We start from the raw sequence: 15,197 nt of genomic DNA, 5'->3' as shown, positions 1-15,197 counted from the left end.
CCCGCCCGCCCCGCCCGCCCCCTCTCCCCTCCCCCCGGCGCTCCCCTCCCCCTCCCCCGCCCGCCGCTTTCCCCCGCCCCCGCCCCGGCGCCAACTCCACGGCGCCTCCTTAAAAAGCGCGCGGGAGTTGTAAGGGGGGGCCGGAGCGAGCCAGAGTGAGCGAGAGCGCAGGGTAAAGGGGGCGGGCGGGGGGCCCGAGCTCCACCTTAAAAGCGGGCGCGTGGGGGTGGGAGGGAGGAAGGCGGGCGGCGGGGAGGAGGGAGGGAGGGAAGGAAGGGGGGCCGGAGTGTCCCGGGCGCAGGGCGCGCGTGCGGCGGCGGCGGCGGCGGGGAGGGGCCGGCCGCGCCGCGCTCCCCTCCTCCCTCCTCGCATCCCCGGCCCCGCGCGCGCCCAGCAGAAGCGGGTCTGTGTGTGCGTGCGTGCGAGTGAGTGAGTGTGTGCATATTTTTTTCTCTCTTTTCTTTCTCTCTCACTGTTTTTTCTCTCTCTCGCTCCCTCTCTCTCGCTTTTTTTTTTTTTTTTTTTTTTTTTTGCAAAGAAACAGCAGCGCCGCCGCCGCTCCGCCGAGGCGCTGCGCCCCCCGGGGGGGGAGGCGGAGGAGGCGGGCAGCGGCGGAGGGAGGGGAGCCGGAGAGGGGGGCGCCGCGCTGGGAGGGAGGCAGCGCGCACGGTGCAGCCGGGCCGGGCGGGAGGCATGGCGGGGCCCCCGGCCCTACCCCCGCCGGAGACGGCGGCGGCCGCCACCACGGCGGCCGCTGCCTCGTCGTCCGCCGCTTCCCCGCACTACCAAGAGTGGATCCTGGACACCATCGACTCGCTGCGCTCGCGCAAGGCGCGGCCGGACCTGGAGCGCATCTGCCGGATGGTGCGGCGGCGGCACGGCCCGGAGCCGGAGCGCACGCGCGCCGAGCTCGAGAAACTGATCCAGCAGCGCGCCGTGCTCCGGGTCAGCTACAAGGGGAGCATCTCGTACCGCAACGCGGCGCGCGTCCAGCCGCCCCGGCGCGGAGCCACCCCGCCGGCCCCGCCGCGCGCCCCCCGCGGGGGCCCAGCCGCCGCCGCCGCCGCGCCGCCGCCCACGCCCGCCCCGCCGCCACCGCCCGCGCCCGTCGCCGCCGCCGCCCCGGCCCGGGCGCCCCGCGCGGCCGCCGCTGCCGCCGCCACAGCGCCCCCCTCGCCCGGCCCCGCGCAGCCGGGCCCCCGCGCGCAGCGGGCCGCGCCCCTGGCCGCGCCGCCGCCCGCGCCCGCCGCTCCTCCGGCAGTGGCGCCCCCGGCCGGCCCGCGCCGCGCCCCCCCGCCCGCCGTCGCCGCCCGGGAGCCGCCGCTGCCGCCGCCGCCACAGCCGCCGGCGCCGCCACAGCAGCAGCAGCCGCCGCCGCCGCAGCCACAGCAGCCGCCGGAGGGGGGCGCGGCGCGGGCCGGCGGCCCGGCGCGGCCCGTGAGCCTGCGGGAAGTCGTGCGCTACCTCGGGGGCAGCGGCGGCGCCGGCGGTCGCCTGACCCGCGGCCGCGTGCAGGGGTTGCTGGAGGAAGAGGCGGCAGCGCGGGGCCGCCTGGAGCGCACCCGCCTCGGAGCGCTCGCACTGCCCCGCGGGGACAGGCCCGGACGGGCGCCGCCGGCCGCCAGCGCCCGCGCGTCGCGGAGCAAGGTGAGCGCGCCGGGGAAAGGGCGGGGTGGGGGGGTGGGTGCCGCGCTGTAGGCAGGTGCGGGCGAAGTTGGTGGTGGGGCGCGAGTCCCGGGAGGAACCGGGTGGCGGGCGGCCTTGGCTTTTCGCGTCTTCCCTGCGGGTTCGGCCCGTGGTGACCTTGGCAAGTGACTTAATCTTCCCGAGCCTCAGTTTCCTCTGCTTGTACAACGCGACTTAATAGCAGTAGCGACCCCTTGAGGTTGTTGAGCGAGTTTAGTGAGATTTGGCTACTAAGGGCTTTATTAACACAGAGCGTGGCACGGACTGAATGCGTAAAAGTTAGTCCGTGTTGATATTAAAGGTGGGTGGTAAGCACACCCCTCGATCCTGGATCACAGGGACTGGGCGAAAGGCCAGAACAGCCACTAACCTTTTCCTGCTTCTCTCCCTGGCACCAGAGAGGTGGAGAAGAGCGGGTGCTTGAGAAGGAAGAAGAGGAAGATGATGATGAAGATGAAGATGATGAAGACGATGTGTCAGAGGGATCCGAAGTGCCGGAGGGTGACCGTCCAGCAGGTGCCCAGCACCACCAGCTTAATGGCGAGCGAGGCCCTCAGAGTGCCAAGGAGAGGGTCAAGGAGTGGACACCCTGTGGACCCCTCCAGGGCCAGGATGAGGGCCGGGGGCCAGCACCAGGCAGTGGTACCCGCCAAGTGTTCTCCATGGCAGCCATGAATAAGGAAGGGGGATCAGGTAAGGATCTCTCTGAGTTGGGGAAGGTTGCCTGATGGGGAGGAACTGAGCCCCAAGACAAAGCCACAGGCATATGCTTTTTCTTTCCCAGCCTCTGCTGCCACTGGGCCAGACTCCCCGTCCCCTGTGCCTTTGCCCCCAGGAAAACCAGCCCTCCCTGGGGCTGATGGGACCCCCTTTGGCTGTCCGTAAGTTGGGGTATTTGAGCCATGGGCGTGTTGCCTACCGACGTGTAATAGAACCAGAGGAGTATCGCTACTCACTGGTTCCCCTTGTTCTGCCACAGTTCTGGGCGCAAAGAGAAGCCGGCTGACCCTGTGGAGTGGACAGTGATGGACGTGGTCGAGTACTTCACTGAGGCCGGCTTCCCCGAGCAGGCAACAGCTTTCCAAGAGCAGGTGAGTTCCCAACCCTCAATGTACCCCCTCTCTATCCCAGGGCCTCAGTGGTGGGGGGGAAGGGGGATCTGCTCTGACTCTGTCTGTCTGTCCCACCCAGGAAATCGATGGCAAGTCTTTGCTGCTCATGCAGCGCACAGATGTGCTGACTGGCCTGTCCATCCGCCTGGGCCCAGCCCTGAAAATCTACGAGCACCACATCAAGGTGCTGCAGCAAGGCCACTTTGAGGATGACGACCCCGATGGCTTTCTAGGCTGAGCACCCAGCCTCTCCCCTGCCCCAACCCATTCCAGCCCCCATCTCACCCGAAACCCCCAGAGTCCAGGAGCTGGATGGGGACGCTCTCAGCCCTCCTAACAGATTCCAGTGAGGGGGTGTTCCTCCCTACTCTCTTCCCTGTGTTTCCCCAGCATACATACATTTGGCCCCCAGCACATCCTGTACTCCATGATAGAGGAGTGTGGGGTGAGAACAGGGCCTGCTCATTTCACCCCAGGAAGCCAACCTCCCCCCCCCCAAGTCTAGGACATTTTTGGAAAAAAAAAAAAATGGGGGCTTCCCATCTCCCCTAGGTCCTCTTCAGTTCAGCCAGATGTTTCCTATATAAATGTTTTGTTCTGCCTGTTCATTTTGGTGGGTGGCCTTTCCTCTCTCCCCCACCACCCACGCCCCATCCCGGTCTGCCCCTGGCCTCCAGCCTCTGGGAATAGCCGGGGTGGGGTCCCTGGGTCTTCCCTAACCCTCTTTCTTTCTGTTGGTTGTCGCTCCAGCTGGCCGTATTGCTTTTTAATATTGCACCGAAGGTTTTTTAAATAAAGTTTTAAAAAAAAAATGCCAGGCGTTCACTTCATGAATGGAGTGGGGGAGGGGGGTGAAGAGCAAACGGGGGGGGGGGGGGGGCTGGGGGGGGAGGCTCTCCGGGGAGAGTCTAGGTTAACACAGAGTTGTTGGAGGAGGAAGCCAGGTAGGACATGGGGCTGCCTCACAGCCAGCTAGAACATGAAGTGCTCCAGGAGATCAGGTGCCATCCTCTCCCCATGCTCAGAACAGTGCTCTGGCACACAGTAGGTGCTCAAATACTTGTTGAGTGACCAGCAGTTAACTAGGCTTTATGAGCATTTTCTCGGTTGTTCTCTCCCCAGCCCAGTGAGGCAGAGAGCTCATAAAAACCCACTTTCCAGAAGAGGCAACTGGCTCAGCACAGCAAAGATGCTTGCTCAGGGTCACACAGGGTGGGGTCAGACACCTGTCTGAGTTCTTTACCCAGAGTCTTTTTAAATGTAATTAGTGTATTTAGCTTTATAGCCGTATGTAGTCAGCCTTTGCAAGCCACCAAGAATCCAGTCTATAACTATTGGGGGCAGGGGTCTGTCTTGGGCCCATGGTAGGGTCTCCAGGCTTCACCGGTCCTCACCAGTAAGAGGAACAGAAGGGATGAGACCATGGAACACGCACGTTTTTCCAAGTGAAGATTTTTAGGATTGTTATCCGTAGAAAGCAGCCACTGATATCCCAATCCCCACTAAGTTCTAATGCAGTTTCTCAACTCCATTAGAGTTGTGTTTTGGGGTTGGTTTTTTTTTTTGTTTTTTAATATACAGATTCTGGAGCCAGAGAGAGACTTCTCGAGGCCGGGGCTTCCTCCCTTTATGTACCTGCGCCCCGAGTTTGGACGCTCGGTAAAGACCCCTCCTCCCCAGGAAACGGCTTAGGAGCGAGAAAGGCGCTGGCCCCCCCAGCCACACCCCGGGACGTGGCCGCGCCAGGACCGGCCCAGGTCGCCCCCCTCGGACGCGTCCCCCAAGCCAGGTTCCGGGAGCGCGCGTTTGCGCGGGGCCCCGCGGGCGCGCACCGCGGACCGGAGCGGCGCGCCCCTCCTGCGTGTTGAAATTCAAACGAGGCGAACTCCCTCCGCGCGGCGCCGCCCCGACCGAGAGGTCGAGGCAGGGGCGAGTTGGAGGGGGCCGCGCTCCCAGTCCCGGCAAGTCCGAGGTTCCCGGGGCGGGGTCAAACCCGCGGCCAACGAGAGCGGCGGCGGCGGCTTAAAGAGCTGCGTTCCCCTCCTGCGGCCCCACGATGGCTACCGAGCAGTGGTTCGTGGAGCCGCTCCCCCCCGGCCGTGGGGAAACACCGCCCGCGGACGACTTGGAACCTGGGGCACAGCCCTGCGGAGATCCCTCCTGGTTGGCGTCCCCTGGCGGACCTGGGGACCCACCCGAGGCGGAACCGGAGGACGTCCAGGGACAGCTCCCCGAGGCCTCTACCGCTACTCCTTCCCCCGAGCCTCTGGCCCCGGGCCCAGGGCCCGCCCCTCCTCGCCTACCCTTGGACACCATGTTCAGCCCCATCACCGAACAGCTCCGCTACCTGCTCAAGAAGGCAGATGATTTCCAGAGCTACTTACTTTACAGGTGGTGCTGGGTGGGGTCCTAGGTCCCTCGGAATGAGATTGAGGAGAGCAACAGGATAGGCAACGCACGCTAGGTTCGCAAACTCAAAAGCATTAGGAGCCAGAGACAGTAAATGAAGCTAGTTGAGGACCCAATTTCGAAGAGTGATAAGGACTGTGTAGAAATTTGGGGTTAGGGAGGGCCTGCTATTACGCGGCCCCCAGGGGTTGCCAATTCACGAGGACGGTTCTCCTAGTTTTTAACTGTTGGCTTATATTTTGAACCCTGGGCAGGCTAAACAAAACCAATCTGTGCCAGACTTGGCCCTCTGGCTACCAGCGTGGGACCCCAAAGGATAATGTGATTCCCAGCCCAGGGGAGAAGAGACTGTAATTCTCACAATTCAGTATCCATTGGAATCTTCTGGGAGGCTGTTGAAACCCTAGATTTCTGGGCTCCACCCTACAGGACATTTTGAGTGAAAAGTCAGTTGTAGAATTCAGGTGTCAGCACCTTAACAAGTGTTCCAAATGGCTTTGATGCAAATGGTCCCGGGAGATACTCTGAGAAAGTCCTGGCGCAGGGGGATTTTGTTATAGGGGTTCCAGGCCAGGAAGACTGGTTGCCAGTGAGTGGGGAATGAGGGACCCCAGGCAAAGGCCCCTTTCTCTCTTTAGCAGGGACCGAGTGCAGAAGGAACAGCTGGCAAAGGCCATGCCCACCTTCTTACAGATGTGTGAGCCCTACTTTCTTTACCTGGAGGCAGCCGCGAGGAGTGTGCCTCCCATCTATGGAGTCCTGCAGGAGCTGGTCCGAAAGGGGGTGTGTGGAGCAGTTTTTCTAGACCCTGTGCCCCTTTCTTCATTCCTTGGGGTTGGGAAATGGTGGGGGGAGGGCAATGCGGGCAGGCCAGCTAATCTCATTATGCCCCCTCTTCCATGCAGCTGTTGGAGATCTCCCAACAGCTGACCCTGCGCCTAGAACAGCTGGTCCTCATGTATGCCTCCTTTGGGTTTGTGGACCTGGAGGAGACCGACCCCCTAAGGTAAAAGGGTAGGAGACTGGAGTGGGGTGGGGAGAGGGTGGCGTCCAGAGCCCAGCCTCATTTCCCACCGTCCTGTCTCCTGCCAGTATCTCCTGTTTCTTCTGCGGAAGGTTCTCCATCAGCCCGTCCCACGAGGTGTCCATCTTCAGATACTGTGCCCCAGCCGCTTACACCGCCAGCCGCTTCCCCCGATACCTCTATAAGAAGATGCGCTGGAATCTGGAAACCGCCCCAGAGCCCAGCGGCCGGGGGCAAGATTCCCGCGTGGATTAGTGAGTCCCCTGAGAGAATGAAAGTTCTCCCCTCTCCGTGCAGAATGCCAGTGTGGGCCTCTGAACCACCACCACCACCAAAGCATGGAAAGCCCGGCGGGAAACCAAAGATCTTTGAAAGGCCATCCCCACTTTTTAAAAAAAATTCACCCTCCCATTTAAAAAGTCCTCATCCTAAAAGTAGGCTGGCAAGGAGAAAAGGCCTCCGTCTGGAGCCACATCCCTACCTGAGAACTTGAGGGCAAATTGTGATGAGTTTCCACCTCACGCCCCCCCCCCCAATCAAAGCCCTCAACTGAAGAAGGAAACTGCTCATTCTTAATTAATACCCTCCTCCCCTCCCAGCTACTTCCTGTGCTATCGAGATACATGGGAAGACACAGGCAAGAGTCCAGCCAATTCATGCCCCCAGATCCAGAAGCTGTGGTCCATTGGCCGATGGGTGCCGCTAGGACCAGCTGAGGATGACCTTTATTCGTGGTAAGAACTAGGACAATGGCAAGGTGGGCTTGGGCCCTGGAGGGAGGGGCAGAACCTCACCAAAGACCATCCACTTCCCCCCACATTGTTTCCCTTGGTAATAAGGAGAGCATTTTATTGTGCCCTGAAAAGTGCTTTATGCAGACTTGTGTCACAACCCATTGAGGTCTATACTACAGGCCCCATTTTACAAAGAAAAAACAGGTGCTCAGAGAAGTTAAGTTACCTGCCCAAGGGCACACAGCTAAGTTTAACTGGGTGATAGGCCAGGTCAGGGCTAGAGTTGTTCAACCTCCCAGAGCCATTAGCTCTAGGCTTCTCAGCAACAAGAAAAGCACTCCCCCCCCCCAGGGTTTTTCTCACCCCCCAGCTGAAACAAAGCCTCTTTCAGCCACCGGCTTCTCACTCGGAGGGGAGGGGTTCCCCAGAAGCTGGGGGCGCTCACGTCCCGGCCTGTCTGTCCCTGCCCCCAGGATCTTGTGCCCGCAGCCTCCTGGGGACTACCAGCAACTGCTGACCATCGGCTTCGAGGAGCCCTCGCACATGCTGGCCACCGACCTGCTGGTGCAGATCCTCACGGGCCAGTCAGGCCCGGCCCGTCCCCCGAGCGCGGCGGGGCCCGCGGCGTGGGCCGCGCAGGGGTCTTGAACCTGGAGAGAGAATGGGAGCCGGAGCCTGACAGTTCCAAACTCCAGGAGAGGGAGCAGGGGAGGGGCTCACTCGTTCTCCTAGTGCACCTCGGCCTCGCCTTCCAAGGGGCCAGGCCAAGCTGGCCCGTTCGCACCGGGTCCGACCTGGCCGCGGAGCCCTGCGCGGGGACACACCAGTTTTGCGTTAAATAAAAGAAAGAAAGAGGTCACAGGCTCGGCGTCCGCTCGGTGCGCCGCGCCCCACCCCTTGGGGCGAGGAGGCCCCGCCCACCTGCGCGGCCTTCTGGGAAATGTAGTCTTTGAAACAAAACGAAAGTCCCCTGACTGGCGGACCAGCTCTCAAGGCATGCGCAGAGGCGCATATGAAGCTAAAAGGGAAGTAGCAGTGCCTGTCAACAACCGGAACCCAGAAAACCTCAAGTTTTGGGTAGCCGGGAAATTCAACGCCCAATGGGGGAAGGGACCCCGGGGCCACGCCCACTCTCATATTTTGACCCGGAAGTGACTTCCCTTTACCGAAGAGACTATATTTCCCGACGTGCATCAGCAAAGGGCCCGTGATTACTTTCCTAAAGGCCGGAGTCAAATCTTCCTCTTCCAGCTTTTGGGTCATGGAGTGGGCAGGTCATCTTACTTCGCGGGGTGTCCGGGGCGCGCGCGGGATGGGAAAGCCGTAAGGAACTCCAGCTTGGGATCTCTAAGCTCCACTCCAACCTTGGACTGGAAAGGAGTCACGGGTTGAGAGAAGTGAACTCACCTCTTCGAAAGCTACAGCGCGCGAGTGGCGGAGCTCCATCCTGAACAGGGTCTTTCTGATTACAGCTGGTCCCTTGCGAAGGGAAGGGTGTCATTCCTGACCCGGGTGTCACTCATCTGCCAGTTACCCCCGTAGGGGCTGCCTTTTCATTCCTGGTAACGTTTTTGGAGTCGTCGGAGGAGAGACCTAGCATTTATGCTTTTGAGCAAAGCACTCGCTTACCTAAAACGCCCAGGCACAAAGGCACATAGTATTGTAAGCACCAGTTTAAGATGACAAAAACGGACGTGAGAGGTAAAATGAATCAAGACTGGACGCCAAAACCTTTTATCTTTGGGGGGTGGCGGGGGGAGACAGCTTCTGGTGACAATTTCTGATTTCATCAAAGATTTTTTGGTCTGAATGAGTTCAAGGGGATTCTGAAGCTGCCTAATACTGATTTAAGTTAGTATGCCTGTGAGTGACATACACTGTAAGACTCTAGCTTAATTAAATAGAAGTTTAAATTGAGCCAAAAACGCAAATCACATGTAATTTCAAACTTTCTAGTAACCACATATGAAAAATGAGGTAAAGGGACGCCTGAGTGGCTTAGTCCGTTAAGCAGCCAACTCTTCCACTCAGGTTATGATCTCACCATTCTTGAGTTTGAGCCCCTCATGGGGCTCTGCTTGAGATTCTGTCTCCCTCTCTGTGTCTCAAAATAATAAAAATTAAAAATGAGGTAAAAAAAAAAATAAGGTCAGGTTAATTTTAGTGATATTTTTATTGAACCCAACATATCCAAAATATTATTTCAACCTATAATCTATGCGAGAAACTATGAATGAGATATTTCCCTTTTGGGGGTACTGAGTTTTTGCAATCTGGTATTTCATACAGCATATTTCAGTTCAGACCAGCCACACATAGCTTGAGACTGTCTCCCTTAAGACAAATCCACAGGCCACTTAAGACTAAAGGCTTCTGGGGGCACCTGGGTGGCTTAGTCGGTTAAGCATCCAACTTGCGCGCAGGTCAGGATCTCTCAGTCCGTGAGTTCGAGCCCCACGTCGGGCTCCATGCTGACAGCTCGCAGCCTGGAGCCTTCTTCAGATTCTGTCTCCCTCTCTGCCCTCCCCTGCTTAAGTTCGTGCTCTCTCTCTGTCTCTCTCAAAAATAAATAAACATTAAAGGTTTCTGGTGCGAGGTGCTGGGAGAGGAAAGAAACAGGCCTGATTTCCTGGATCCTGTCGCTCAGGAACTATCTATACGCATGATTCTCCAACTTGAGTGTGGAATCATGTGGAAGGTTTGATTTTTAAGTCTGGGGTGGGACTCAAGAATGTGTGTTTGTTGACAAAATCCCAAGCCATCCTGATGCTGCCGGTCCAGGCACTACACTTTGAGGACTGCTGGCCTACATCTACATGATGATCCTCAAACTTGGCTCCATGTGGAAAGCACCCGTAGAGCTTTAACAAATACAGATGCTGGGCCCCCCGGGTGGCTCAGTCAGTTGAGCCTGTGACTCTTGATTTCAGCTCAGGTCATGATCTTGCAGTTCGTGAGTTCCAGCCCTATGTCCAGCTCTTTACTGACAGTGCAGAGCCTGCTTGAAATTCTCTCTTTTCTTCTCTCGTTGGCCGCCCCCACCAAAAAATAATTTTTTTTTTTTTTTAATGTGCTCTGGGTGTTTCCATTTCCCACCCTGGCAGCACTGGCTCTTTTTCTCTCCAGACCTTTGAGAGTCACCATCAAGCATGTGCTCAGTGTGGTGATGATGGGATGGGGTGTGGTTCCTTCTTGGGCTGAGCTGCTCTCGGGGTGCAATGCTGTGTGAGCATTCTTTAGTTCTTCATTAGCTACTTGTCCTATGTAGGATCAAGTCTGTTGCTAGACCCAGGGCATACAGTGTTGGACAAATCCAAGAGTTTAAACAACGATTCTAAATCATTCCTGGGTCTTTTCTGGGTCTCAGTGCACCCCTAAGAAGCTGATACCCTAAAACCACAGAATATAACTGCAACGATACACTTTTTCAACTTAGGGTGTCCACAAACTCTTGAACTCCATCGGGGGGAGGGGCCTGAGCCCCCTGGCTTGGGAGGGAAATTATGGAGGGCTTGGCAATTGACAGCTACAAGCTCTACTATAAACAGGCTTTGCTTATTAACATGCCTGTGCCCCACACCCCATTTGAAAATGTTTCTGAGTAGTCACATTTAAAGTTCAGTAGATTTCTTTCTTTCTCTTTTTTTTAAAGTTTACTTATTTAGGGGCATTTGGTGGCTCAGTCGGTTAAGCATCCGACTTCGGCTTAGGTAGTGATCTCACAGTCTGTGAGACTGAGCCCCACATCAGGCTGTCTGCTGTCAGCACAGAGCCCACTTCAGATCCTCTGTTCCCCCCTCTCTCTCTGACCCTCCCGTGCTTACACTGTCTCTCTCAAAAATAAATAAAACATTTTTTTAAGTTTATTTATTTGGGTGGCTCAGTCGGTTGAGCGACTAACTTTGGCTCAGGTCATGATCTCATGGTTCACAAGTTCGATGCCCGCATCAACTGTGTGCGGACAGCTCAGAGCCTGAAGCCGGCTTCAGATTCTGCGTCTCCCTCTCTCTCTCTGTCCCTCCCCCACTTGTGCTCTAGCTCTCTCTCTCTCTCTCAAAATAAACATTAAAAAATTTTTAAAATTTTTTTAAGTTTATGTATTTATTTTGAGAAAGAGACAGCATGAGTGGAGGAGGAGCAGAAAGAGAGGGAGAGAGAGAGAATCCCAAGCAGGCTCTGCACTGCCAGCACAGAGCCTGATGTGGGGCTCAGTGTCACAAACTGTGAGATCATAACCTGAACCAAAAACAAGGGTCAGATGCTTAACCGACTGAGCCACCAGGCACCCCTCTTTTTTTTTTTTTTAAGAGAGAGAGGGCATGCGAGCCAGGAAGATGGGCAGAGGGGGAGGGGGAGAGAGGGAGGGAGGGAGAGAGAATCTTAAGCAGGCTCCACACTCACTGAAGAGCTCAGCAGGGGCAGGGGAAGCAGGGAGACCTTGGTCCCATGATCCTGGGATCATGACCTGAGCCGAAATCAAGCCACGGGTGCTCAACTGACTGAGCCACTTAGGCACCCCGAGATTTCTCTTTTAAAGGCTAGGTTTCCCCCTTGCTTTTGGAAATCAGAAGCTCACTCACTACGGATATGGAGGAACACTTACCTGCGCGTTGAAACAAGGCATTTCCCAGCATACCCCATTTCTCTCCTTAATATTTGTCTGGGGTCTACACGCATGGGAGGTTTGCAACAGCTGGACAGATCATAAATGGCTTTGTATGCCCTGCGAAGAAGTTTGTACCCTCACCGCCACCACCCCCCCCCTTTTTTTTGTAGGTATTGCTTACGTCCCCAAATCAGGAACAACCTCTTATCACCTCTGTCTAGCCAGCGCCCAGCTCCCGGGAATACCATTGGCACTGGCACAATAAATGTTGAAGAAGTCTGGAAAAAGGGAGGGCATGAGCCAGTTTGTCCGAACACCGCAAGTTCGCGCCCGCGCCGCCAGGGGGCACCAGGACCCGGGCCGGGCCGGGGGAGACTAGCAGCCCCGAACTGGGCGATAAGGGCACATTCCATACTCCGGCTGGCACCTCCTGTGGTTTCCTCAGGCCTTCTTCCGCCAAACGCGCTCCCGCCCCAGCCCAAAGTAAGAGGACCCAGAGGAAAACAGCCTGCACTGCCCAGAAAGAAGGGGCTTTATTGGGGAGTGAGGGTAGCCGAGGCATTTACTTGAACGGTAAAGGCCGGAGGCAGAGGCCAGTTCAGTTCGCAGTTAGGCGGAGAAGGGCTGGACAGTTTCACCGGCAGGATTGACAGTGGTGGTGTTTCCCAACGTGGACTAATAGTTTTATAGAAGAGAATGGTCAATTTCGCAAAGAGGAGCTGGTCGATTTCATCTTCCCCACAGCAGACTGCTGACCCTCTCCAGGCCTTCGGCGGATTCGGAGGGCACTCCCTGGCGCCCCTACCAGTTTCCTCTGATGTGCGTGTTACCTCTGGCAGGGTGTCCCAACCTACTGGAACCTCAAGGCTTCCGCTCCTCCTGGGGAGAGGAGGCCAGACAGAAGGCCGACCTCAGAGACCCGGGCACTGTGGGAGTGACACTCATGCACAGGGTGGGGCAGCTTGGTTCCCAGGACTATGGCATCCTCGTCACCCCCTGGCCGTGTCCAGAACTTTGTGTCCTAGCCCAGAGTAACTTCCCAGGGGGCGCGGGGGTACACTTCCCGTGGACCAGCATCCTGACGCCCCGGGGAGGAGAGGTGAGGGAAGAGCGACTTGCGCTTGAGGGAAGGGGGGGGGGGAAAGGGCTCCCACCTGCTCCAAGCCGTTCTCCGATGCCTTTCTGCGGGGAGGCCAGATCACCGCCAGCTTTCCGTCGCCCCTGCTCGCTGCGGGGGAAGGGGCACTCAGCGGGGGTTGCCCCTCCTGTCACCAGCTGGAGGCGGCCAGCACCAAGGAGACCGGCCGCGCCCCTTAAACACACAGGCGTTTACCCTCCTTCCCATGGAGGCCTCCATTCGGGAGGAGGGAGCAACCTGAAGGAGGGAGGCGAACCCAGAATGGGGAGGTGGAAACCCGCAAATTCACAGGGAGCATCCAGGAGTGTCAGAACCCAGGCAGGTTCCCTGGAATCCGATAAAGACATCTAGAATCCTCCTGCCTTCCTCCCACCCAAAGCCTAGGTGACATGTATCCAGGAGTCGACCATTCAGAGTAGGGCGTGGAGCACAGAGAGAGAGAGCAGCCCTAAAGGGGTGGGGCAGTGAACGGAGAGTTGAGAGAGGGCCCCAGGAGTCTGGGAGCCCCAAGGAGGTACCCTAAGTGCCAGAAGAGAGGCTACTGGAGTTGGGCAGTTGGTGAGGGCGGCTGGAGCCCTGAGAGTCCCCAGAGTGGGGGCGCGCGTGGCTTACCCGTGAGGCTCGGCGCGGGCTCCTTGAACTCAGCGGTGCCGTAGACGCTGAGCCTCTGGCGCTGCAGCTCCCGTTCGCGCTCATGCACCTCGCGCACCTCCTGCTCCAGCAGCGACGGCGCGACCCGCGGCGGGGCACGGGCCAGCACCGGGCACCGGCCTTGCACGGCCAAGCGAGGCCGGCCTCCGGGATCCGGCAGCCCCTGCGGGCCCGCGCCGCCTTCCTCCGCCGGCGAGGAGCCGCGTCCCGCGGCGGTCTCAAAGAATCGCTTGAGCTCGCCCAGCGGCTGCGGCGGCGGCCGGGCGCACTGCTCTGGGGCCGCGGGACGCGCCAGCGCCGCCTGACGGTGGGCCTCCCGCTCGATGTCTCGCTGCATTTGCGCGCCCGCCCGCGCGCGCTCCAAGGCGCGCGGGAGCGCGGGGCCCGGGCCCGGCAGGCTGAGCACCGGTCGCACGCGCAGCTCGACGAGTTCTCGGCCGGCGCGGCCTGGGCTCAGGCCCCGGCTCCGGCGCAGGCTCTCCTCGCGTTCGCAGCTGCGGCGGATTTCTCGCTCGATGGGCGTCTCCATGAGCGGCTTCCCGGGGACCGGTTGGGGGGTCTCGGGGCGCAGTAGAAAAAGCAGCAGGGGGGCTTCCGAGTCTGACCCCGAGGAGGAGGTCTCGGGACACTGAAGAGGACAGTGCTTCGGGACCCCCGCGCTTCGTGCTTCAGACGGCTCGGGGTTGTCGTCGCCTGTCTCGAGACTCTCAAAACCCCCAGCTGCGGATGGCCCGGGGCGTTCTGTGTCCAGCCCCGCTGATGGCCCAAGGACTTCACTCTCTCGCTCAGGGGTCTCCGCGCCCTGCTCCGCGAAGAGCACGGAGACCTTGCCTCTTGGCCTGGGTACGTCGGCGTCCTGCTCTGCGGCAGGCCCCGGGACTTCGATGTCTGACCCGGGGGGCTCGGGGCCCCGAGCTTCGGACGACCCCAGGGCTCCGCTCTCCGGCCCGGGGGCCTCGGTGTCCAGGGTTGGGAGCAGTTCGGAAGCCTTAGTTTCCAGAGCCGGAGTTTTGATGCTCAGAGCTGAGACACGGTGCCCTGCGCAGCACCTGTGGCATAGTCACCGCCCGCGGGTTCTAAGGCGTCGCCTACCTCAGCCGCTTCTCTGACCCGCCCCTGGCCTCCGAGAACAGCCCCCGGGGACAGGGCCGGGCACCGCCCCCTGCACCTGCAGGAAAGACTTGGGCCCCGCCCTGGCCCCGCCCTCGGGGCGGGGGCGCCCCGGCAGGGCACTGCATTTGGTTCACTGACGCGCCTCAGGTCAGCTCAGGGCACCAGACTTCTCGTAGGAGGGCTTCCCTAGACTTGGCCCGCCGGCTGGGGGACAAGTCTGGGTGCCGTTCCACTAACGGGGCGCCACCCTGGCACCTTTTCGCCCTCACGTCCCCGGCATTCCCGGGAGGCTTGACCCCAACTCTGTCCTGGGCCGGCTTTCTGGTGCCGGTGTGCTCCAAAGCCATCTTTCCGAAGCCTTGCTAGCCCCGCCCAGACCAGCGGGCAGCAACGCCCCTGGCCCCCGGGCTGTCCATCCACGTTCCACCCCTGCAGCGCACAGCTCAGACTGAAGGGGGCGCCAGGAGCCCTCTCATGGCGCGTCGCAAGCTCCCCCGCCCAGTGCCTGGGCTCCACAGGCTTCTTCCGAGAGGTGTATCCGCCGCTCGCGTCAAGCCCGAGGCTGCTTCCCCGCACCCCTCCTGGAAAAGTCCGCAAGGCGTCCGCGGCCAAGTGCACTTCCAGACTGAGGAGAGAGGGAGGGACAGACCCAGCGCGCCCGTGGCTTAGAGGAGCAGCTGCGGTTGAAAGGCGGTCACCTTGGGCCCAGACGGCTGGGAAGGCC

The 15,197-nt window shown here is 59.4% G+C and overlaps 3 protein-coding genes across 4 annotated transcripts; 2 read left to right on the top strand and 1 right to left on the bottom strand.

Moving 5' to 3' along the window:
- The first annotated feature begins 510 nt into the window (after positions 1-510).
- Positions 511-3,572, top strand: SAMD1 (sterile alpha motif domain containing 1). The gene is made up of 5 exons (XM_047096977.1): positions 511-1,647; positions 2,085-2,379; positions 2,471-2,567; positions 2,666-2,777; positions 2,878-3,572. The coding sequence occupies exons 1-5, from the start codon at positions 694-696 to the stop codon at positions 3,034-3,036; spliced, it is 1,617 nt and encodes a 538-aa protein (XP_046952933.1). The 5' UTR covers positions 511-693; the 3' UTR covers positions 3,037-3,572.
- Positions 3,573-4,854: 1,282 nt separating this feature from the next.
- Positions 4,855-7,613, top strand: CUNH19orf67 (chromosome unknown C19orf67 homolog). Its single transcript, XM_047097362.1, has 6 exons — positions 4,855-5,189; positions 5,846-5,990; positions 6,113-6,213; positions 6,300-6,485; positions 6,831-6,965; positions 7,439-7,613. The coding sequence occupies exons 1-6, from the start codon at positions 4,855-4,857 to the stop codon at positions 7,611-7,613; spliced, it is 1,077 nt and encodes a 358-aa protein (XP_046953318.1).
- Positions 7,614-12,085: 4,472 nt separating this feature from the next.
- Positions 12,086-14,554, bottom strand: MISP3 (MISP family member 3). 2 transcript variants are annotated; one of them, XM_047097467.1, is made up of 3 exons: positions 13,322-14,554; positions 12,726-12,799; positions 12,086-12,450 (listed from the first exon to the last, which is right to left on the bottom strand). In XM_047097467.1, the coding sequence occupies exons 1-3, from the start codon at positions 13,887-13,889 to the stop codon at positions 12,433-12,435; spliced, it is 660 nt and encodes a 219-aa protein (XP_046953423.1). In that variant the 5' UTR covers positions 13,890-14,554; the 3' UTR covers positions 12,086-12,432. The 2 variants fall into 2 exon arrangements, with proteins under 2 accessions (XP_046953423.1, XP_046953422.1); XM_047097466.1 differs by having other exon boundaries at positions 12,086-12,799.
- Positions 14,555-15,197: the final 643 nt, after the last annotated feature.

Source organism: Lynx rufus, unplaced genomic scaffold (assembly GCF_022079265.1).
Source record: "Lynx rufus isolate CCGP_SWC_20201006 ecotype Redwood Valley unplaced genomic scaffold, mLynRuf1.p SCAF_4, whole genome shotgun sequence".
Lineage (NCBI taxonomy): Eukaryota > Metazoa > Chordata > Mammalia > Carnivora > Felidae > Lynx > Lynx rufus.
Note: the sequence above shows the minus strand (reverse complement) of the source record. Positions and strands in the feature narration are given on the sequence as shown.

What these genes read in the sequence shown, in the direction of transcription:
- SAMD1 (XM_047096977.1), top strand. Translation starts at nt 694, where the DNA reads ATGGCGGGGCCCCCGGCCCTACCCCCGCCGGAGACGGCGGCGGCCGCC. An exon ending in GGGACCCCCTTTGGCTGTCC is followed by an intron (nt 2,568 to 2,665) that starts GTAAGTTGGGGT and finishes GTTCTGCCACAG; the next exon opens with TTCTGGGCGCAAAGAGAAGC. An exon ending in CAACAGCTTTCCAAGAGCAG is followed by an intron (nt 2,778 to 2,877) that starts GTGAGTTCCCAA and finishes TGTCCCACCCAG; the next exon opens with GAAATCGATGGCAAGTCTTT.
- CUNH19orf67 (XM_047097362.1), top strand. Translation starts at nt 4,855, where the DNA reads ATGGCTACCGAGCAGTGGTTCGTGGAGCCGCTCCCCCCCGGCCGTGGG. An exon ending in GAGGAGACCGACCCCCTAAG is followed by an intron (nt 6,214 to 6,299) that starts GTAAAAGGGTAG and finishes GTCTCCTGCCAG; the next exon opens with TATCTCCTGTTTCTTCTGCG. An exon ending in CAAGATTCCCGCGTGGATTA is followed by an intron (nt 6,486 to 6,830) that starts GTGAGTCCCCTG and finishes CTCCCCTCCCAG; the next exon opens with CTACTTCCTGTGCTATCGAG.
- MISP3 (XM_047097466.1), bottom strand. Translation starts at nt 13,889, where the DNA reads ATGGAGACGCCCATCGAGCGAGAAATCCGCCGCAGCTGCGAACGCGAG. An exon ending in GCCCGCGCCGAGCCTCACGG is followed by an intron (nt 12,800 to 13,321) that starts GTAAGCCACGCG and finishes CTTCCCCCGCAG; the next exon opens with CGAGCAGGGGCGACGGAAAG.